General features: G+C 51.1%; 1 protein-coding gene across 1 annotated transcript in view; it reads right to left on the bottom strand.

The window, feature by feature from the left end:
• LRRC75A (leucine rich repeat containing 75A) overlaps positions 1–21,446 on the bottom strand; it is a 60,613-nt gene extending 39,167 nt beyond the window's left edge. The window contains exon 1 of the mRNA XM_053961654.1: positions 21,128–21,446. Within this exon, the coding sequence (XP_053817629.1) occupies positions 21,128–21,391 (264 nt within the window). The 5' untranslated portion in view covers positions 21,392–21,446. The remainder of the gene's footprint in view (positions 1–21,127) is intronic.
• Positions 21,447–22,472: the final 1,026 nt, after the last annotated feature.

Here is a 22,472-nt window from a genome sequence, read left to right as displayed (position 1 = left end):
CAGTGCAATAAATTAAAGCTTTTCCTGAGCTCGGAGATGCTCCAGCCCCAAAAACCCCACGGGGAGGCACATTGCTTGTAGGTGTGGATGCTCTGTGATTTCAGACAGGTTGAAAATAAACACGTACACTTCAAAAAAAAATCCATCGTGCCTTCAGACACAACAGCCCGAGGGATCTCACATTACAGCAGTTACAGCTCAGGCCACAAACGAGGTGACAAGTGTTTATCCCACTGGTTTCCTTGGTACTTTTAGGATCAGCCCCGCAGCACTGCCTGAGTTAACACCACCTCCTTGACTGCAAACAGGTTATTTAGTAAAAAAAGAGCCGAGGCAGTTAAAAAACACACACGTGTGAGGCTGCCCAGTTGGGAAAATCAAGTGGCCAAACTGATTTCTGGTCTGTCTCACGCCTTCTGACAAATTACTATTTACCAATTATACAAATTATATTATGCAAATTATATATATTATATTATACAAATTACTATTTACAAATTTAGACAAATTATTATTTTTGTACTTAAAAAAAAAAAAATCTCAGCGTGGAGAGAGCTTGGGCGTCTTTGCAAGAGGAAGAAGAAATAGAAACTGTGGATGGAGGTGCTCAAAGGAAACTCCCACTCTTCCAGGGAGAGAAGGACCAAACAGCAGCGTGGATGTCACCTTCCCAGTTTGGTAAAGCTCAGCATTAGGATTAAGCAAACATCAGATAAAAGCTGGATTTGGTCCATGATCTAAGGCAAATGCCAGGCACTACCAGAGAGCCAATCTGGGGACTTGGGACAACTCTCTGGGACCTCTCAGGATCAAACCAGGCTCAGCATCTTGCCCCTTCAAGCATCTCAAAACTCTTCACCATTTTCTCCTCAGCTAAAATTAAAATGTCCAGCTCATAAATCAGAGAATTTCTCCTCCTCTCTCCTGGGAGAACTTTACATTTTCCACACGGAGCGTTCCCTCCTCCCTCCTGGTACTCACATTTTTTTATGCACAGATGTCTTTCTCAGCTGCTCCCCAAACCTCTCTGCCACACCAGCATTGTCTCTTTTCCACCACACACAATATTTTAAAGCCTCTGAAGGCTGAAACTTGTTCAAGGCCAAGTGATGAGCTCATCTGCAATTTAATAACTTAACACCAGTTCATGCTGTCAGCAGCAAATCACCCATCACTGGCTTTGCAGAAAACGCCCAGCATCTGGCTCCAGTCACTTTTTTTCAGCACGTTCCTTTTTCCCAGGGGATTTTACCTGGATGGCAAGTGCAGATTTCAAATAAATAAGGGTTTAAAGTGATGGGATTTATGAGCCAGGCATGGCTTTCTCCAGACAGATTTGAGGGGTCTTCAGGAGTGGATCCAAACCCCTGAACTCTGCTGGGGTGCTTTGTCCACGTGTGACAGGAAAATGGGAACATTTCTGCAGGTAGTGACAGGAAAAAGGGGAATTTTCAAACAGAAATCACCAGTGACTTCTCTGCAGTTTATCCCATTTGTTTCCAGCCTTAGGAAGCTGAGAGTCAAGCATTGATCCATCCTCATCCACTGGAAGGAAAACTTCCTTCCACCAACCAGCTGAGCCTCTACAGGAGAAGTGTTCTGCAAATCTAGCAGTGTAAAGCTATGAGATTTTTTTTAAAAGAAAACCCACAAAAAATCCAACCACCTACCCCACTTTGAGGGGTGAATTTGAAATTTATATCCAAAAATCCCGCAGAAAAAATGCAACGTGTTCCTCCAGCAGCCAGCAATAGAAATTCCCCAGCCACAGCCATGAAAGGTATAAAAAAAAAACCCAATTATATTTGAAAACAAAACCCCAAGCCCAGTGAGAGGCACAGGGATGCTGTGCCCAACGTATTGTTTGCAGCAAAAAAACACAAAAAACAGCTCTTTCCCCCCAAAACTCAGAGCTCACCCATCACTCTGCAGGCCAACATCACCCAAGCAAAACATCTGGGAGCTGCACCTCCAACTTTTCTTTCCCTCATGTAAAACAACTTCTTTTTCCTTTCTGCTGTCCAGAACTGCAGCTCCCAGCCTTTGGAAGCTCCAAGTTGTGTTTCCACGAGTGTCAGCATCCCCCAAGCCACACAGAGCCATAACCAACCACAGCCAAGCCCATTTTTGCTTATTAAACTATTTATCACGGCAAATTGAATCGTAATTAGGGGAAAATGCAGCAGGTCCCTGCGAGGAGTCATTGAGAAAGCAGCTTCTGCTGTTGTTGTTTTCACTAACACGGGGTTATTGCTGCCCAAATGAGGTTCCTGTGCAAAAAAAACTCATCACAGCTGCTCACAAATATCCCAAGAGCTGCTGGTTTGGCCAGCACCTCTTCCAAAACTCCTTTATCTCCACTAAATTCAGGGCAGCATCCTGAATTTCCAAGCAGGGAGGTTGGTGTTGTAAACAAGAGTCAGGCACGAAGGAAGGAAGGATTAATTCAGTGTTCCATCCATCATCTGCTCCAAGTTATCTGGGAAAAATGATTCCAGCAGGTGGGATTAGTGTGGGGAGGGAGGTCAGCTCAGAGGGAGGGCTGGGATGCGACTCAGCCCCACGTTTCTCTGGATGTTGGACACATCCTGCTGCTCAACCCATGTCCTGGGAGGAAAATCCAACTTACTCTTCCCCAGAAAAAAAGATTTTTAAGGCAGGAATCAATTTCTGATTGAGAGAAGAGTAAAGCATCCCAAAGGTAATGATGTCACAACATATTTTGGGACAAACCAGCCCTCAGCCACACAGAGATGATCAAATTGGCACTTCTGAGGAGGGCAGGCAGCATTTGGGAGCTCAGCACACCTGGATGGGGCGTCCCAAAAGCCACCCTGGGAACCTCCACACAAACCAGCAACTGCTGCTGCAGATTTCATGTCCAACCCACCAGCCTGGAGTAAAATCAGCATTTAAATAGGTGGGGTATTTTCTGTTTCACAGAGTTAATATCACTTTGGGAGCCACAAATGGCTCATTCAAGCACGGAGGGTGCAGTGAGAGAAGGGAGTCGATGCTTCAGGGAAGGAGCAAATATTTCCTTGGCAGACTGACTCAAATAATAAATGGTGGCAGCTTGAACCCCCTCCAGGAGGCTGGAATTGGAGGAACTTGGAGAGATGGATTAATGGGCAGAGATGTGATGCTGCCAGCCAGATAATAAACAACTGAAAATGGGAGATTTGCAGGAAAATGCTCTTTTATTTCATACTGCTAGGCAAAGGCAATGACTCCGACTGGAATTTGGCCAGATCACAGTTAAGATTTCTTCAGGAGAGTGCTTGTGGATGTTTAATGAGGATGGCCTCAGCTCTGCTGATTTAAAGAGCCACTGGGATCCCAGGAAAAGCTTGGAAGCTCTGTTTGGGTAAGGTGACTCCTGGATTTGCTTTGAACAACTCCAACAATTCCGATCCACTGCTGCCTTTAACCCAACTCTGCCTTGAGCTCACCAAATCTCATCCACTCATCCCTCCTAAAGCAGCAGGAGTTGCCCAAATCCTGATTTTCTATCCAAGCCTGGGGCTGGGGCTCCAGCTGGGGCTCCAGCCCCAAGCCAGGATCCTGCTGGCCATGCAGAGCCTGCACCAGATGGCTCCTGGTGGGACCTGTCACTTATTCCTGCTGCTCCCAGACGGATGGGTGACAGCCCAGCCTGCCAGCAGCCTCAGCCCAGAGGCACAAGAGACTCTTTAGAACCCTCCCAAGGAGAGTGACACCACAAAGTTTTCCTCCTGCAAAGGGAAGAGGCAGAAAAAGCTGCAGATCTAAGGAGGATTTGAGCAAAGCACAACTGAGGGGTCACTCTCCCACCCCCTCAGCTCCTGGGAGCCAGCTCCACCCAGAGCCCCACACATTCCTGGCTAAAACCCAAAGGAAAAGGTTCATGCATCAACCCTGCACAACACCCACCCTGTTAACCCCAGTCTGGCTGCTGGGCCTCCCCTCCACAGCTCTGCAGTGAAGCAGTAAATGAAAATATAACCGATTTAATCAAATCTGCTATTTCCACCCTCATGTGTCTGCCCAAAGAGCTTCCTGGAGCATCCCAGATGCTGCCTGGAGTATCCAAACAACAGGTCAGGAGCAGAACTTCATAAATTTCTCACCCTTTTTGCCCTGTGAGCAGTAGCCCTCAGCGCTGCAGAGGAACTCCTGCCCCAGCACGGCGCTGATGCCCAGGATCAGCCCCAGCCTCAACCACGTTGTGCTGCCAGCTTCCAACTGCAAAAAATATACTTATTTTCACTTGCAAAAGCCTACTAGATCTCTGCTGGAAAACGGACTTGGAGGACAGGCTGCCTATTATCTCCTGTCAGGGAAGGAGCCAGAGCTGCCACCTAAGCTCAGTGTGCTGTCAATTCATATGAGGATGGTGATTCATCCTGCTCGGAGACAGCTGGGCTGACTCAGTCCCTGGATGAGCTTGTCTCTCTCATTTACCTGCCAAGAAAAGCCCCTCTAATTAGCTGATCCTAGACATTCAGTGTTGAGGCAAGTGGAGCAGGAAAATCCCCCTCGTGCTGCTCTCACCTTTGTTTCCCAGCACAGCGAGCACGGAGCTCTGCGTGGTTTTCCTGCCCCCTCTCCCAGCCAAAATCAGCCTCATCTGTTCTGCAGCTGATCACCCATCCATATTAGTTAGATTTTTATGATTTGCTTCAGTACCTCATGTTTTTTTTAGAGGTAACCTGAGGCTCAGACAACTCTTGTCCTTGGGAGGTGACAGGAGATGCCTGATGGCCACTAAAGATTTTCATTTGTGTGTGCAGCTCTCCTACCCTGCCCTCACAAGCAGTAAATCCACAGACAACTCTGAAATAAGTATTTACAGGAACAAAAGAGAAAAGCAGAACTGGGATCTTTGCAGGAAAGGGGAAGAGATTCACAAGTAGAGGATGGCACTGTCAGAGGGGGAGGAATCACTTGCCCTCACAGAGAAGGGATGCTCTCAAAGCTGCCTGGGCTTGCAGCAAGTGAACGGCTCCTGGGACAAGAGCAGCATTCCAATCACACAATTCCCTGCTTGGAATCACAGACCAGGCTCCCCACACCCCCTCCAGCTGATGGGAGTTGTTGGATCAACACTGCACAAGCACTTGGTGCAGTCTGCTCCTCACCCCCATGTACAGCATTCCATGAGCCAGACACCCCAACTCTGCACATCCCTGCAAACATCCCTGCTGGGAAAAGAGTCCAAAACCCCTCACCCAGATGGCCCAGCCTCAGTGATGAATCAAACAGGCACCAAGGCTGGTGCTGCCTGTCCTTCCTGCCACCCTCTGTCCTTCCCCAGCTGACCCTGGTGTCACCACTCCCGTTAAATCATGGGGAAGGGGCACGGGTGTCACAGCTGATGAAGGTCCTCTGAGTTCAGGGGAACTGGGAGAGAAGAAGGAACAGATCCCAGCAAGGGAAGGAGCAGGATTTGGCTGTGGAAATCCCTGCATGGCAGAACAGATGCTCTGCAGCTGGGCCAGATGGTCCCCAGCTGCTGCCAGGGATTCTGCCTGGGACAGGACCCTGGATCCTGCTGGAGCTGAGCTTTGGCTGATGGGATGGTGGAAAGCTCAGCCTGACCTGGCCCTGGTCTAACAGAGACACTGGGAGTCCTCACCTCTCACTCCTCTAATCCAGGCACCTTCCCCAAATTACCCTCCCTTCACAATTAACACAACCCTGCATGAGCTCTGCCATTAATTGTGAACCAGGCTCTGCTTAGGAAGGAATCAGGATTTATTGTCTTGGCCCAGCAGCTGTCACCATGAGGGGCTTCAGGAGGAGGCCAGGGTGTCTCTCCAGATGTACAACAGGTTAAAAGCCCTCTCTGAGCCCATCCTGACCTGCTGTTCCCAGGAGCAGGCAGAAACAGAAAGAACTGCAAATCTCACTGAAACAACACATTTGCTTTTTTATCCACTCCAAAAATGTTGCTGTTGATGCCCCCCTTGCCCTCCTCAGCCAGCAGAGCTGTTGTAATCCAACAATGGAGAAAGAAAGTTGATGATTTTGGGGGATTGATCAATGCAGCCAAAAATCCCGAGGTGAGGATTGCCCACAGCTATCCAGGGGTGTTGTTTTGATGCCCAGCCCTGGGAAACACTCCCACAGCATCCCCCAGAACCTGCAGCATCAATAATGATGTTCCTGCCTCACCTGGAAGCCTCCTGGACCCAGCAGAAATCAATCCACTCCTGCACACACAATGAGAGGCTGCAACCCAAGAGCTGCTGTCTGAAAGCTGCTCCCACTTCCAAGCCCGAGCTGATTATTATTGCATTAGCCATGGAGGGATGCATTGTTAATGCTCAATGGGTGCTAAACTCTGCTTCAAAAGGATGGAATTTCGGGGTGGGAGACTCTAGGAATGTTTTGGCATCCTTTAATAGGTGCTGGAATAAAGCCTCAGATATTTCTGATACAGAAAATAAGCATCAGTGATTCCTCAACACAGCTCTCTCCCAGAGTTATTCAATGGAAGTAATTGAAGGCATCTTTGAGAGACACAAATATTCAATTAACTCTCCAAACTGGCTGCTGTGGAATAATGCAAGCATGACAAAAAGATAATTTAAGTGAACAAATTGCAGCTGACTCCCATAAAATCATGCCAAACCTTTTTTTTTTTTTTTTTTTGGGGGGGGGGCATTTATACCATTGTAGGAGTCTGGCTGGGAGGGGCACAGGGAAAAAATGGGTTTGGATCAATAGCAGTACCTGCACATACCAAAATCCAGGCATAGCCCTGTTTTTTTACCAGCAAAGAGAGTGGAAATACTCAGCACAAGAATCTGGCTGAGTGTCACTGCAGGAATTAGGAGATTTTGTAAGGTAAAGATCTAGAAGGAACAAGATGGAGAGAGATTTTAGCACAAAGCAAAAGAGGAGGAAGTAGGGTTGAATGAAACATTTAAATAAAAGCTCCCTGACCCTTTTTTGCATTAAAATTTATCCTCAGGAACAGCCTATTCCATGAAACCACTTACTACCTTCCCAACTGTTAAAAGGGAATTCCAGCATAGGAGAAAAACCAACCCAATCCCACAGCACCAAACCCATTTTCTGGATTAAGCAACAGGAGTGGAATAAAAATAAAGGTTTCCCCAAGGAAGCCAGCATCACCCAAGTAATTAATATGGACAGCATGAATTGCAATTCTTTCATTTGCAAATCCAGCATCCCCAGTTAATCTCGAGCATGGACAAAGTCCATTAATAAAGCAGATTCCTGTAATGGGATTCAAAGCAACGTCAAATCAATAAATAAATTAAAAAATTGTGTGGTTAAATAATCTACACTTTGCATAATAACATCAGTGCTGTGATGCTGGGTGGCTCTGTGGAGACAAATTCCAGAGCAATCCCAGCAGAAATACCCAGCAAGAAAATCAGATTGAGGTGGGGAAAACCTCCCTGCTCAGGGGTGAAATCCATGAGCCAAGGGAAAAAATCTTCCTCACACTCCATGAAACCTCTCCTGAGCAGCCCCACACAGAGCTGGGAGTTCCCCAAGCAGCTTTTCAAAGAGTGAGGGGGGATGATTTCCCTTAAAATCCTTTCCCAACCCCTCTGGTCTCACCCTGGGCGTCTCTTCTCCAGTTCTGGAATTCAGCAGCCCCTGGCAGGACCTTTCCTGTGCCCTCCACTGCCAGCTCAGGTGCATTTCCTGACAAACACCGACCCCAACTCATCCTGTTTCACCAAACCACTGCCTTTTGGGGCACCTTTGATGCTCCACAGCTCCCTGCAGAGAGTGTCCCCCTGAACAAAAGGAGAAACTGAGTCACAGAAAGTTAAATCCACACCCCAAACTGGCACTGCTGCCCTCAGCATCCCCATTTCCAAAGCCTTTCAGCTGGGAGGCCACGGCTCTGCCCTCCTTCTCCTCTGGGATATCTCCTCTCAGGCTTGCCAAGTCAGAAAACCACTTAAATACCTGATTAACTACAAGCACATGTTTAAATCCCAACGGAGCCAGAGGGGTTGGATTAGCAGAGTGCTTCATGCAGGTTTTTGTTAAGCAAAATTTCTTCCCTCCACCCAGTTCCCTTCCCAGGGAACTGCCCAGAGTGAGATGCAGCTCAAGTGAGCAGTGGAAGAAGCATTTTGCACAAAATCAGGGAATGAGATCCCAGGGGACGCAGGCTGGGCTGATGGAGAGTGCTCTGCCCTCCAGAGCCAGCAAACATTTCCAGTAAGTGCCACTAAAATTCTCTTTATTTCACCACACACCAGGCTCCAGAAAGGCCAGAGGGTGGTGGCTGCTGAGCCCCAGAGATGTGACAGATTAACCCCAAGATGGCCTGAGAGCCTCTGTGCTTGGCTGAGAAGAGAAATCCTCCCCAGGTTTCACTGGGGGTGCTGAACAGACACAGGTAATAAACAGCTTTTCTGCTGTGCCCTGTCTGTGGGGTCTGGGTCCCCTGTGAGGGAAAGGGCTGCTCACTGCACCCCCAAACCCACAGGGCCCCCACAGCAGGCAAGGAGAAGCAGGAACACCCCTCCTGCTGGGACAGGCACTACACACCCTGTTTTCAGCAATAAAAGGTGCCAACCACCTCCCTCCTCCACTAAAATCCGAATATTTCTGCTTTGTTTGACAGCCAGGGCCATTAAATTGCTGCTGTTGATATTCCATTTCCCAGTGGAGGTGCCAGGAGACACAAAACACACCTTGGCCCAGGGAGCTTCTGCCAGGGAAATGGAGCCTGTGATGGATCTGTGGCCCCAGGGAGGAGCAGGAGCCACCAGCTGGGTGATGGAAACCACGCCTGGAGCTCCCTTTGCAGGAGAGGATCCATGGCAAAGCTGCTGCTCCCACTGCTGAGTCACAGCTGCTGTGCAGAGCCCAGGGCAGGATCAGGAGTTTCCTTCCATCTGGGGCTTCTACCCAGCCCTGTTGGGGTGAGGACCAAAAGACACCCAGGAACAAGGCAGGGAGCAGGTCCAGAGCAGGAATATCAGCAAAGCATCCCTGGGATATTCCCTTCATTCCCCACAATGTGACACCAGCCCAGGGAGTGTCCCCAGGGAGAAGCCTGGAATGCCATGGGTAACAGAGCACCCTGCTAATCCCTCCTGCTTCCCCAGGGATGGCTGAGCCTTCCTGGGAACACTCAGCTGGATCCCATGGAACGCTGTGGCCACAGGATATTCCCACAGGTGCCAGAACAAAGTCTGTGGCTTGCAGCTCCTGCTCCCAGTTCCAGCACTGCAAGCCCAGAACATTGATTTTCCAACTCCAAAACAACCAGATATTTTTTACACCAGCAGCTCCTCCTGAAGTTAACAGCAGAGGAAGAAGAGCCCCAGAAACTTTCAGGACACAGCACCAAGTCCTTAATCTCGTTTCCCAGATACAACCACGGGGCTGAATAATCCCTGAAACCTGATGCAGGATGATGAGCTGAGCAAGAGGAAAGCCAGGATGAGCTCATTGTGCTGAGCCTCCCCTTCCCTGCTCCGGTCCCACCGAGACATCCACAACCCCGGGCTGGAATTCCTCAAACGGCCACGAGCAGCTGATTTCAATATCATTAAAACATGACTAATACAGACTTTGAGCTGGTTCTAAAGTGGAGGAGGCACTGGTGGGTGGTGAATCAGACACCTCCAGCCTCACACACACGAGATGTGGGTGAGCCATGGGGTGGCTTTTAGCACACAGTGACACCAAACCCGCCTTGGGACCTTCTTCCCGTGCCAAGAAATGACAGAAATTCATGGCTGGAAGAAAGATTCCATTTTGCAAGGCATGAAACAGGAAGAAAAAAACCTTGGTTTTCTCTGAAGACCCACAGGCTCGTCTAAAATCACCAGTGACAAGTAAATAGGTTGGAAAAACCTCCCTCTGAGAGCCAGGCCGACTCAATCTGTGTTATCTTTTCCCTTTTTACTTTATCTTCCCTGATGTGCCTGCTCAGGAAGAGATAAGGAGCAGCTGCTCCGAGCCCCACTCGTGGCCCTGCCACTTCTGTGCACTTCATTCCTGTTCTTGGGAATTCTCTGCTTCCCTTCCCCTTTGCCAGAGGGATGCTCAGCCCTTCTGCTCCATTCCCTCTGAAAAATGAGGAGTAGAGAAGCTTTTTCCTGGTAAAGAATCCTGGAATTATTTAGGGTGGAAAAGCTCAAGTCTGACCACTAACCCACCACTAAACCATGTCCCCACATCCTATAAACCCCTGCAGGGATGGGGATTCCAGCATTTCTCTGGTGGCACAGCCAGCATCCTGCTGGCTCTGGGATGGGTCAGAGCTGGAACATCTGGGGGAGCTTGGTCAGCGCTGGGTCCCACCAGGATTTTGCACAATGTCATTCCCATCCTCCTGCAATCAATGGAATGATCTCAGCCTGTGGGAATGGCACTGTATTCCTGCCTTTGGGAATATTCCAGGCTCCTGTATTTTTGCCCTCTTCCAAAGGGAGGACACACAAGCAAACACGAGTCCTTGCGGAAAATAAAGTTGATTTATGCAATGCAGCAACGCTAAAAGGTCTTTTTTTAAAAAAAAGATCTTTCAGGAAAAGAGTTTAGCTGATTTATTTTCTTTCAGGAAAGGATTTATTTTCTTTGTGTTGGTGGAGAACAGCAGCTGATGGGCAAGACATGAAAGCACCCCAAGCAGAGAGATTCCTCACCACGTTTCAGGGAGTTTATCTCATCCGAGAGCTGCTTTACATCTAAAAAAGGATGGAGAAGTTTATCACAGCCAAAACTTGCACTGGTGCAAGGCTGACCCTGTCACCTGCACCATGCCAGATTCTCCATCCTCCTCCTCTGGCCACCAACGGGGCAGGGAGGAAACCAGAGGGAAAACCAAGCTGTGCATGGAGAGCTCAGGAGAAGCACCAAAGCTGCTCCTGTTTTACAGTTCAGCCTTTCCACTGAATGACCACTGCCATGGACTGGAAAGTCAGCTTTGGGACATTTTCCCCTGCCAAGAAATGCCAGGAATTCCTGCTTGGAAGTGGTACAGCTCCAGCAGCTGTCCCCACGTGGGAGCAGGGACGTGCTGGATGTCGCACACCCACGGCCCCTGTTGTTTACGAGGCACCCAGGGCCTTTACAGGGATGCACACATCCTAAAATCCAGGAAAACCTGGAGTCCTGGCAGCTCTTGGGGCTGCTGCCACCTTTGTTCTAAAGCAGCAAGGCAAGAGAGAAGAATGCCACGGAAAGGACTGGATTTTTATACTGAGAAAGGAGATGTGGGAGAGGAGATGTTGTGCACATCCACTTGAGATACATTTCCACTTCCCAAATCCACAAATCTGTGCAATGACTAGTTTGGGTTGGAAAAAAGCTCATCCCATTCCCACTCCTCTGCCGTGGGCAGGGAGACTTTCCACACACCAGGGAGCTCCAGCCTGGCCTTGGGCACTTCCAGGGATGGAACAGCCACAGCTTCTCTGGGCACCCTGTGCCAGGGCCTGCCCACCCTCACAGGGAACAATTCCTTCCCAACATCCCATCCAAACCTCCCCTCTGCCAGCCTGAAGCCCTGGCAGCCTCTTTGAATCACCCACGCTGGTGACACTCTGTGTTTTTGGGGTAGCTGGTGAAGGGTTCCACCTCTAATCCACAGAGAGGATGAAAAGCAGAGCCCCAAACTCAGCAGGAGAGCTCCACAGCTGCAGTCAGCAGGGTCCTGCTGAATGCTCTGAATTCCCCTCCAGAGCCAGCACACACAGCCCAGCTGGGCTGGACAGGCACCTTGTGATCCCATTAAACAGCCTGAGAGCCTGGGAGTGGCACACACACAATAAAACATCCATCTTGGAGCTGCTCAGAGGAGGCTTTCCTCTTCAAACACCCACAGAAAAACGGGGAAGGGAACGGATGAGACCATCAGCACGGGCAAATTACCCTCGTTTTTTGCAGGGTGGCTGAAAAGCCTCCCATTTCCCATCCTGAGACTCAATCAGTGCTGTGCTCTGCACCACTGGGAGCTGGGAACCTCGCCCTGGCTTCTATCAACACAGCAAAGTCAGTTTTGGGGATGAAGGGAAGATGTGAAGCCTTTCCCACGTTTTATGCCATGCTTGTGTGGTTTTATTTGCAGCATCAGATTTTGCACCATCAGGTAGAGGAGGGCTGGGGTTTGGTATTTGATATTTGAAGAAGGTTGGAAGGTAAAATCTTTCTTGGAGGCTTTCACAGCAACTTCCCTCCCTGTCTGGCACCAGGGAATTTGGATGCTCCTTTGAGGATCCACCTTGGCACGTGCCTCCAAACTGGAGGTGGGATCCTCCCAGCTGGCTCAGTCTCTCCAGAAAGCCCAAAAGTAAAGGATTTGGGCTCATCAAAGTCACCAGAAAATGCCCAAACTTGTTAAGGAAGAATTAATGACTGAGCTGCCCAAGGATTCAATTCAGTGATATTAAAATTCAATTAATGCTGCTCTATAAAATAGCTTTAAGCATTAAATATGTTTACTTCAAACCACCCAGATTTCAAACCAGCAATTTGATGCCAACCTCTGGTCAGGCTTTAATTTTAAAATTGAAGAATTTTTAAAATTTTTAAATTTAAATTACCTGTTAGCCCAGGTAGGCAGGACATGGCTGCCAATGATTTTAGGGAAGTCAGTGATAAAAACAACCAGAAAAGAGTGAAGTGCAAACATGGCTTTGGGGAGAGTTTGGTTCTCTCACAAGGACAAAGAAAACATCTTAATTTCAGTTAATTCAAATGTTTGGCTCTGTGATCTTAAGGGTCTGATCCAATTTCAAGGATTTTAATACACTTATTCCAGTTTAACACTGAATTTCAGCAAGTCAATGAAAAAACTCAGGAGGACAAAGGAGAAATGCACATTTTCCAATCTGCAACTAAAACTTCAACCTGAGAGACCAAGATCTGTAATTATGGTGACCAGAAGTGTAATTCATGATGCACAATTTAATACTCCACTTAATTAATCAACCAGTTTTAAATGCAAAATCTGTTTTGAGACATTTACTTTGTCTGCTTTCTTATCCAGCATATTTTGAGTGTATTAACTGATCAAAAAACATTAAAACCCACTTTTCTGCTCTTTAAACTTGCTTTCATTTCCCTGTAACTCGAGGCAGAAATACAAAAGGATCAATCAATAAATCAATCCTGTAAACCCCCAAATTCACCATTTCCCACCAGAATAAAACCACACAAAATTCCTCACCCAGCCACACAGCTGCCTAAATAAATGTCCCCAGATACACCAGGCTCCCTCCTCAGAAAAGGAAGTATCCAATTACACCAAGCAGAAGCAGCTTTTTACAACCAAACAGGAAAACATCCTCTTTCTTATAGAACCCCCCAAAAAAATCCTAACCACACACAAAAAAAGGGCTGCTTAAATCAAGATTTAACCCAATCCTGCATGATTTGATGTAAATAATGAGTGTAGATCATTCACAATCTCATCCCAAATTGTTTCTCTGCAAGCCCAGGAAGTCCACAGAGACATCTGGGAGCAAGATTTCCCCCAAATGCTTTCTGGAGAGGGGAGAACTGTATCCAAATGGAAATAAATGGAGGGGTTCTGGGATGAACCAAGGCTTTGGGGCTGTTTGGTGAGGTTTGGGTCCTGTTTCTGCAGAGATTTGGGCTTCTCTGCTCTGATTTTGGGGAGCTCAGGCTGAACCAGGAGCTGGGGTTTGTTCAACACCAACCAAACCTGGGGCAGAGGCTGCAGCAGCTTCAGTTCATCCTTGTGCAGGGAATTGGGGTTCTTTGACTGAGGTCCAAACCCCCCCCCCCGTATTCCACTTCCCACTGGGGGTGGGGATGCCCCAAATCCCAAAGCTGCCCCCTCCAGGAGCTCTGTGCTCCTCCAGCAGCTCTGCAGGCAGGGTGGGAACAGGACAGAGGTGTCCCAGGAAAAACCCTCAGCACATCCCCAGCCAAAACAACCATTTCCCACCGCAGTCTGCTCTCCTTCCTCAGCAGCCTTTTGCTTTCCCCTGCTGGGATTTCACTGCTGTGCCAAGATCCTGGCCTTGGGGAGGGTGGGGGAGAAGGAACAGCCCTGCAGAACAAGGCAGGAATTATCTGCTCCCAGCCCCAGAGTGGGCTCATCCCCTGGGACAGGGGAAGAGGAAGCTCTGGGAATTTCCCAGCCATGGGACTGGGGCTCCTGGCTCAAAGCCCTGTGCTCTTCCACCAGGCAAACCCAGGGAATCTCTGCACAAAGGGAGGTGAAGGCACAGGAACTGTTCAAAGAGGTTTTAGTCTCGTGTTTTCCAAGCTCGTCCTTGGAGTGGGAGGAAGGGACAGAGCTCGCTCACCTCAGTGTGCTTTGCATGCTGGAGGGTAGAAAACAGAGCTGCAGCTCCCACAGAGCTGCAAGGCCCTGTCCCTAACACCCATTTCCTCACTTTCTGTGCCTAAACAGAAAGCAAGGAGCTGAAAAACCCAGCACACAAATCCCCATCCTCCAAAACACCCTGCTCCTGCCCCAGGCTGTCTGGTCAGCCTCTCCTTTAATTAACCAACCTTCATTTCCACACACCTGCTGGTCGGCCTCTCCTTTAATTAACCAGCCTTCGTTTCCACACCACTGCTGTTAGAACTGTAACCAACATTGTGCTGGGCAGGGCCTCGCTGAAACCTCCTCCAAATGCAGCCCCTGGGAGCTTCTGGGAATGGGCAGCACCAGTGGGAGCAGGAGCTGGACTGGGAAGCTGGAACTGGACTCAGAAATCAGTCTCACAGGCAAAGGGGACACTCAGGGACTGAAATCAGCAGCCAGCAGCAGGATCCAGGGCTGGGGAGGAGCAGACCTCCATGGGCCAACAAGGACTTTGGAACCACTGGAAAAGGCAGAAAGATCTCGTAAAGAAATTCCCCCACCAATACCAACCCTGAGTCCTGCCCTGCAAAGCAGGACAGCCAGGACTCTGGGAAGATTATTGTGATATAAAGAGGCCCTGAGGGATGAGATATCCACTGAGATACCCAAAGGCAGGAGGAAAAGGCAGCTCCCTCCCCTCGGCTCTGCTGCGTGTCCAGGCTCTCTCCAGAGCTCAAAGCCTCGCACAGAGGAAGTGCCTCTGACTTTGAAAGACACCAAGTCTGAAAGATAAAGAGTCTTGAGAAGATCTGAGAATGCTGGAAAGCTCCAAGCAGTTCCTGCTCTCCAGCAGCAAGGTCAGAGCCAGGAGTAATTGGAGCTAAAACCTTTGGCCTGGAGAGGAATGGAATGGACAATTTGCTTTTCCTTTTACAGGCAAGATTAAATTTACCATGCAGTGATCTTTTCTCCAGACTTTGAAAGAGAAGGAGGCTGAGACACATACACACAGAAAGAGAAACAGAATCAGGCATTAAATCATATCAGGCATTTGGCCAGGACCTGAAGATGTTGAATACTAAAAAAAATTCCACATCGCTTGCAGGAGAATGAAATGAATATTAATGTACAACCACCTCCCTTAGCTAAGAGAAGGCCACAGCCACAAATCCCCCAACACATCAAACACTGAGGCTCCAATACACTGAATTTCAGGAGCATCACCCCCGTTCCTGCTCCCTGCACAGAGCACAGCCCCATGCCAGCGCTGGGATGTGCAGGGAGGGCTGTGCCTGCACACCCACGCTGCCAGGGACAGCAGACATCCTCACACTCCGGGCTTTCACAGGCTGAAGCAAGATAAAAAGGAAAAGAAAGGAAAAAAAAAAAAAAAAAAAAAAGGGATATGCCAGGCTGTCTGCAGCCCCGAGCTGCTGCATTTCACATCAGGTGTGAAAACAGCAGAGCCTGGGGGGGGAAAAAGACACATTCCTGCTATTATATAACAGAGAAAGTGCTGAACGGGGGCTGAGGTGGAACAACAACCATTAACTTCTGCCAGCTGGGAGGTTTCTGTCTGCAGTGAGGGCACAGGCAGGACCTGATCCTGTTCCACATGCCCACAGCACACAGCCCAGCCCAGCCTAACCCAGCCCAGCCTAACCCAGCCCAGCTCCCACTCTCTATCACATCCCACCTCTCCCGGCCTTCCTCTCCCCCCAAAACCACATTTCCCCCAGGAGGAGCAGCAGCAGCCACCTTCCAGGGGGATCATTAAATCCTTAAATCCCATCCTGTGCCTGCACATCCACCTGCAAATCCCACAGCGGATGGAAAAGGAGCAGAAGGATGGGAAGCAGGCAAAGTGAGGGAGCATCTTACAGCAGGGCAGGGTTTGGGAGCACCAGAAACCCTTTTTGGGGCAGGAAACACCCCAAATATCAGAGATATTTGTTGTCAACGCCTCCAGCAGCCTAAGGGTTAAAAAGCATTGCGGGGAGCACTGCTGGGGTTTCAGCAGCAGCTGGAGGCAGAGGAAATGAGGGTTCATCCCAAAGCCACCCCACTCAGAGCAGGGTTACCCAACTTCCACCCTGGGGGCCCTGCTGCAGCCAGGGCAGGGCCCTCCCTCAGCCCCAGCAGCTCCCACTTGAGCAAGAACCACCCCAAACCTGCAGAATTCCTGATCCCTGTCCCCTGCTGGCAGCCACAGGCTGGGAGGAGCCCAGAGACCCCAGGCTGGGTCACCTCTGGGTGCACCAGCTGCTCTGAGCACGCAGGAGGAGGGACCAGGTGTTCACTTGTGGGGCAAACACAGCCGTGCTGAGCTCCTCCAGCATTCCTGGAGCACGGCGTGGCTTCCGTGGGAATGCTGCCCCATGGCTGGGGTGCACAGGGCCAGCAGTAAGCACAGAGTCCAGCCACAAATGTTTGCATTTTTTTCTCTGCTCTTGTGTCTCAAGGAGGAAGTCACAAAGTGAGCTGCCTCCAGCAGTATTTGTAACTTTTTTTTTTTTTTGGTGTTTTACTATCCCCACCAGTCAAGCCCCTCTTGCAATGAAGATACTCATCACTAATTAATTAATTAAACATCCCTGTGCCACACAGTTCCCAGGCTGCTCAGGTCATGTCTCATTCCCCACAACCTCTGGCTGGCAAATCCCCCTGGGCTGGGGCTGGGGCACAGCTGCACCCACAGCAGGGGATGTTTGTGGGATAAACCCCAGGGATCCCAGGCTGGACCACAGCCAGGAGGGGCTGCCACAGGGTCTGCAATATTTGGTGGGCACAGGGCACGTCTGGTGGGCACAGGGCACGTCTGCTCCCAGCCCTTTCCTGCAAATGGGATTTTTTTGTGGTGTTTTTGCCCATCTGGGGCCCTCTCCCCTGCCCTCCACACCCTGGCAGTGCCCACCCCAGGCTGGCACGGCAGAGAATCCACCTTGCAAGTGGTGCCACACCTTGGACCTTGGCATTTGCCTTCTGGCCACACCCAGGCATTTATTGCCATACTTTGCTTTCTTTCCCCCCTTTCCCCATTTAATTCCTGGAACTGCTGCTCACCTGCCCTGTGCAGATGATGCTCAGATCTGCTGGATTCCTCCTCCTCCTCCTCCTCCCCTCTCCCACCAGCCCCAGAACAGCAGCAAAAGCTCCACGTCGAGCCATAACCAATGGCAAATTCCTTGAGTGCAACGTAATGTGCTGGGAAGCGCTTCCCCATCTCGCCTGGGAAAAGCGATCCTTTGGCAGCAGGGAGGAGGAAAACATGCTTTGTTTTACAAATCCTCTCCCCAGCAGGAGAGACACTCCCAGAATTTAATATACTGACAGCGCTTGGCTGCCTTAACCACTGAAACTCAAAGAGTACGTGGGAGAAAATAAAAGAGTAAAAAATAAAAAGTGCCACGCTCTGTAGCATTAAAACCTATCCTTGCTCTGCAACTGGTGGTACTGGGAATAGTGGAGCTGGGATTCTCCCATCTGGATGGAGTGAGGGTCTGAGAATGGAATCCCATCTCCCAAGTGCTGGACACCTTTGAATAAATTCACTTTTTAGCCTCTCCCTGCAGCAGCTCCTTGTTGGAAAGCAGAGAAGATGCTGCCAGGTAAACCTGGGAAGTCACATCATGGCAGGTAAATTCCAAGTTATTCCACGCAGGAATTACTTCCATGGAAGGCCAGCAGCTCCCTCCAGGTGACTAGCAAGCCTTTGGCAACCCCAAACACGAGCCTAAGTCAAATGTTAATGATTTCAGTGTCTTGCCACTGCATTTATGCCAAAGGCACCCTCCCTGCAGCACCCTGAGGGAAAACACCTCAGCCAAGGAGAGCAGCAGGCACTCGTTGGGATTTGGGGGATTTGAGTTTTGCAGTGTGGGGTTTGGGCTCCAGAACAGAAAGAAGGAAAAAGAAATGAGTATTCTGTGTCTCAGGAGCTCAGTGTTAAATTAGCCTGGCTGTGCCAGAGGAGCACAAGCCCTCTGGAATGGCTGCTGGCAGCAGGAATAACAGGAGTGTTATTTTGGGGGCAGGCAGTGGGATCAAATTGCCTCCACAGCAGAGACCACTGCTGACCTCTCTGAGGAAGCAAAGTCTGTCCGCTCTCCACGCTTTTTATATTTTTAAACAAACAAACAAAAAATCACTTTGTATCTCAGTATTTTATAGCTGTTTGCAACCTCCAGGCATTCCCAGAAACACAAATTAATCCTTACAGGAGCCTGTAAGGAAAGCAGCATCACTCCCACCTCAGGGGAGGGAGAAGGATGGATAAATTCTAAATAAATTCTAAATTAATGGGTGGAATGCAAAGGCCACAGTGGACATTGGTGCCAGTGGTGGGGCTGGAAGGGCAGGACCTGCTCCAGCAGGTTTAAAATACAGGATTGCAGCCCTGCCCTGATTATCAAACACACTTTTTGTGGGAGCAAAAAAAGCCCCCCAGACCTTGTCTTGCAGTGGATGGGTAGGGCAGGGTGTTATGGCACGTTGGCCTAAAAACCAAAGATTTTGTGCTCTTGCAATGTACTCATCCTGCTCCAAAAAAAAAAAAAAAATTGAGGAGCCTCTCCAAGGGCAGGGATGCTGTCACCCACCCCTCAGCAGCACGCTGGGCTGGCTTCAAAGCCCGCTGAAGTCAGTGGAAAGGCTCCCAGTGACCTAAATGCCTGGGATTTAAAAAAAATCTCTGCTGAGAGCTGGGCACCAGGTCACTGGGTTTGCTGGGAAAACCCCAATTTTGCTGGAAAATGCCCAGTTTTACAGCAGCACCGACATGGAGCACAGTCCCTCTGCAGGGGGCACCCTAAAAATGGCTCAGGGAAAAGTCTCTGCCCCACCAGGCTCATCCATCCACCCCTTTCCACAGGGGGAAGCTCATCCTTCTCCCCAAATCCTCACTTTCAGGCTGAGACACTCCAAGAGCTCAGCTCTGCAAGGCTCCTGCTGGAGTGGGAACAACCCAAGTGGTCCCTTGGAGCCACCAGTGCCCTCCTAAAACATCCCCTCCCAAAATCCAGCTGCTGGAAAACCCCGGAACAGCCAGGATTTGTTCAGTGGGGCATCCCACATTCCCTCCCTGGAGGCAGGGATTAATATCACCTCATTAAAAACCTGCTTGGAGTCTATTACAGTATCTAGGACAAAGAGTTCTCTGTTTTGACACTCTAAGATATATATTTATCAGAGCAAGCTCTTCAGAGACACTGCCAGAGATGCACCTGACTGTAACAGGTTCCTTGCTTCCCCCAGCAGTTTAAGATTAATTTTTAGCTTTTTCTTCCCAATCTCCAGCGAGATGAGAGGGTTCCCCCGTGGTCAGGTTTGTCATTAGGGCATCCACGGTGACACATCCCAGCCCCCTCACTCTGCACAGAGAGTGAGGACAGACCTGAGCATCGCTGAGAAAAACCAGTCTGGAGCCAGGGAGAACGTGAGAGCGATTCCTGGCACTTTGCAGGCCCCAAGATTTATTTTTTGGGGAGGTGTTTGAGATAAACACCCTCTAAAATTAGCACCTGCCCTTCTGCCAGCTCCAATGGGCTGCGACAACGATAAAGGTTTGGCGTGGCTGAGAGGGTGCAACATTTGGGCTCTGATCTGCTGCCACGGTCCCACAGATCCCAAATGGAGAGGTCACTGTCCCAAGGAATTCCACCCCCAACTCCCAGAGAGGCAGCTCACTCATCTCAGGAAAAGTATTTTATCCCAAAGTGGAAAGTGGGGAGAGTTTTTTATAAAAAAACACAAATGATATGAAACAGTTCAGATTTCTCAGCTGGGTTGCTCTAAAGATAACCCTAAACCTGCAGGGCAGAGGGAGAGATGGAAGTGGGCTGAATGAAAAAAAGAAAAAAAAAAAAAAAAAAAAAAAAAAAAAAAGAAAAAAACCCAAAAAACGCTAGCAGCAAACCCCAAACACAAAATCCCAAAAGAAAACCAGACTGGACCAGTCCCATGGACAGACTATAGGGCAAGAGAGCAGCTCCCCATGCCCAGCAGAGATCTGAACAACTTTTCCCCGGCTGGCAGAACTGGTTACACCGAACAGCCGAGGGAGAAAACCCGAGCTGGAAGATGGATCTGCTTTAGGTTTGCATGGAAAACTCGCTGCTCCTCAAAGCCCTGCGCACCCCAGAGCCTTGAAAACGCCCAGAGCACTCGGGTGTTTTTATCAGCACCTATCAGCAGAAAAGATTAAATGCTAATTTGCTTTTCTGTTTGCTCACACAACTTTCCGTTCTGTTGCTTCCCAGCTAATGCCCAGCTCAAACAGATTTTTCAAGGCAAAAGGTCTCGGGCTCCCTACAATTAATTCCCCACTCCCCTAGAGCGTCTCGTTTCTGCCAGCCCCAGTCGACACCAGCAAAACTCCACCAGGCGATTGTGCGCCAAAAAGATAAAAAACAACGCTGCCAGCTCTGGGTATTTCTGAGCCAGCAAGAAAAGAGCTGATTCTCAAAAGCTGCCAGCTCCAATTGCCTCGGCGCTTTTACGGAGCTGCTTGAAACACCAAACTTTTGGAAAGTTGAGTGGGAACCACTTTTGAGTAGGCTGCAAACCCCAGAGCCACCAGCGCCAGCAAGGAAGGGAAAGGGGGAAAAATACACCCGGCAGCGTTTGCTCGCTGCAGACAACGCAAAGCACCTCCCTGGGGCATTTCCCCCTCTCTGACACCCTGACCACCCTGCAGCTCCTCAGCCACTTCCCCAAAATTGCGCCACGCGAGTCAGAGCCGCAAAAGCGGAGCGTGGCCCCTGTTTGCCACCAAAAGCAGCACGAGTTGCTCTTCAGCTTTTCCCCAGCGCAGCCCCCCGCCCTTTTCCCCCGGTGAAAGCCGCCCATCCTCACCTGCCGCAGGTTCTTCAGCAGCTCGGTGGCCTCCTCCTGCTTGCCCTGCTTGACCAGCAGCAGCATGTCCTGGATCATGCAGATCCGCCGGTGGTACGGGGGCAAGCTGGGGCCAGCGCCCTTGCCGAACTTCTCGCCGGACTTCGCCACGAGGGAAGCCAGGAAATCCCCCCTTTCCCTGGGGGCCACCTTCTTGCGGTGGTGGCCCGGGGGGCTCTCCCCGGCGCTGCCCGGCTGGCAGCCCTTGGTCTGCTTCGTGCCCATGGCCAGCGGCTCCCGCAGCCCGGGCGCCGCATGCAAGGGGGTGGCGAGGCTGGGGGGGCACAAGGGGGGCACTGCACAAAGGGGTGGGGGCTGCACAAAGGGGTCTGGGGGATGCACAAAGGGGTGGGATGCGCGGGAGGTTCCGAGGATGCCCGGGGGGGGTGTCGGGGATGCGGGATGGGCTCGGGGGGGGCTCAGCAGAGGGCTCGCTGCCCGGCGGCGGGGCGGCTCCGCTCCCGCAGGCGGAGGATGGGGCGGCTGCGCCCGGCCGGGAGGAGCCGCGGCTCGGCCCCTCCGCTCCGCTCCATCGCCGGCAGAGGCAGAACCGCCGGATCCCGGCAGCTCCGGGCAGCTCCGGGCGCTGCGAGCGGCGCTGCCTCAGCGAAGCGGCGGCGGCTCCTCCGCGCAGCCTCCTCCCGGTGCCGAGGGGCTTCCCCGGGGGTCCCCCGGGCGCGAGGGGCGGTGGCCGCGGCTCGGGGGCAACTGTTGCGCTCAGGGGGCTCCCCCGGAGGCGGCGCGGCTCGGCTCGGCTCGGCCCGGCCGGCTCGGGGCGCTCGGAGCGGGGAGAGCCGGGGGAGGGCCGGGGGCGGGCACCGTGCACCGAGGCAGGGCTTGCGGAGGAAGCCGCAGCCGGACGGGGCTCGTCCTTCCTTCCCCGCGGGCTGGGGGCTCTGCACGCCCCGCAGGGGATGCTCCGGGCGGGGCAGCGGCGATGGGGCCGGGCAGGGAGGGAGGCGCCGGGGCCGGGCTGCGGCGGCCCCCCCGAGGCGGCCGGGGGCATCCCCGCCGGGGTTCTCGGGGAGGGATTCCCGCCGGAGCCTCATCGCCCAGGGGATCGGATGGCGTTCGGTCCCTCAGGGATGTGCCCAGGGCGGGGGAGGTGTCCCCGCCTGTCCCCTGCGGGTGATGCTGGCGCTCCGTCCTGCCACGCCGAGCCTGGCTGCTCCTGCACCTGCTGCCCTCCCTCACCTCCAGCCCTGCTGCCCATGTGGAAATCACCACCTGTGCCCCCTTCCCCATCCCCATCCAGCGCTTCCACCCCTCCCTTGCTCCTTCCAGCCGCTCCCCACCGCTATTCCAT

This window comes from Vidua chalybeata, chromosome 20, assembly GCF_026979565.1.
Source record: "Vidua chalybeata isolate OUT-0048 chromosome 20, bVidCha1 merged haplotype, whole genome shotgun sequence".
NCBI classification, from domain to species: domain Eukaryota; kingdom Metazoa; phylum Chordata; class Aves; order Passeriformes; family Viduidae; genus Vidua; species Vidua chalybeata.
This window is presented reverse-complemented; position numbering and strand designations above follow the sequence as displayed.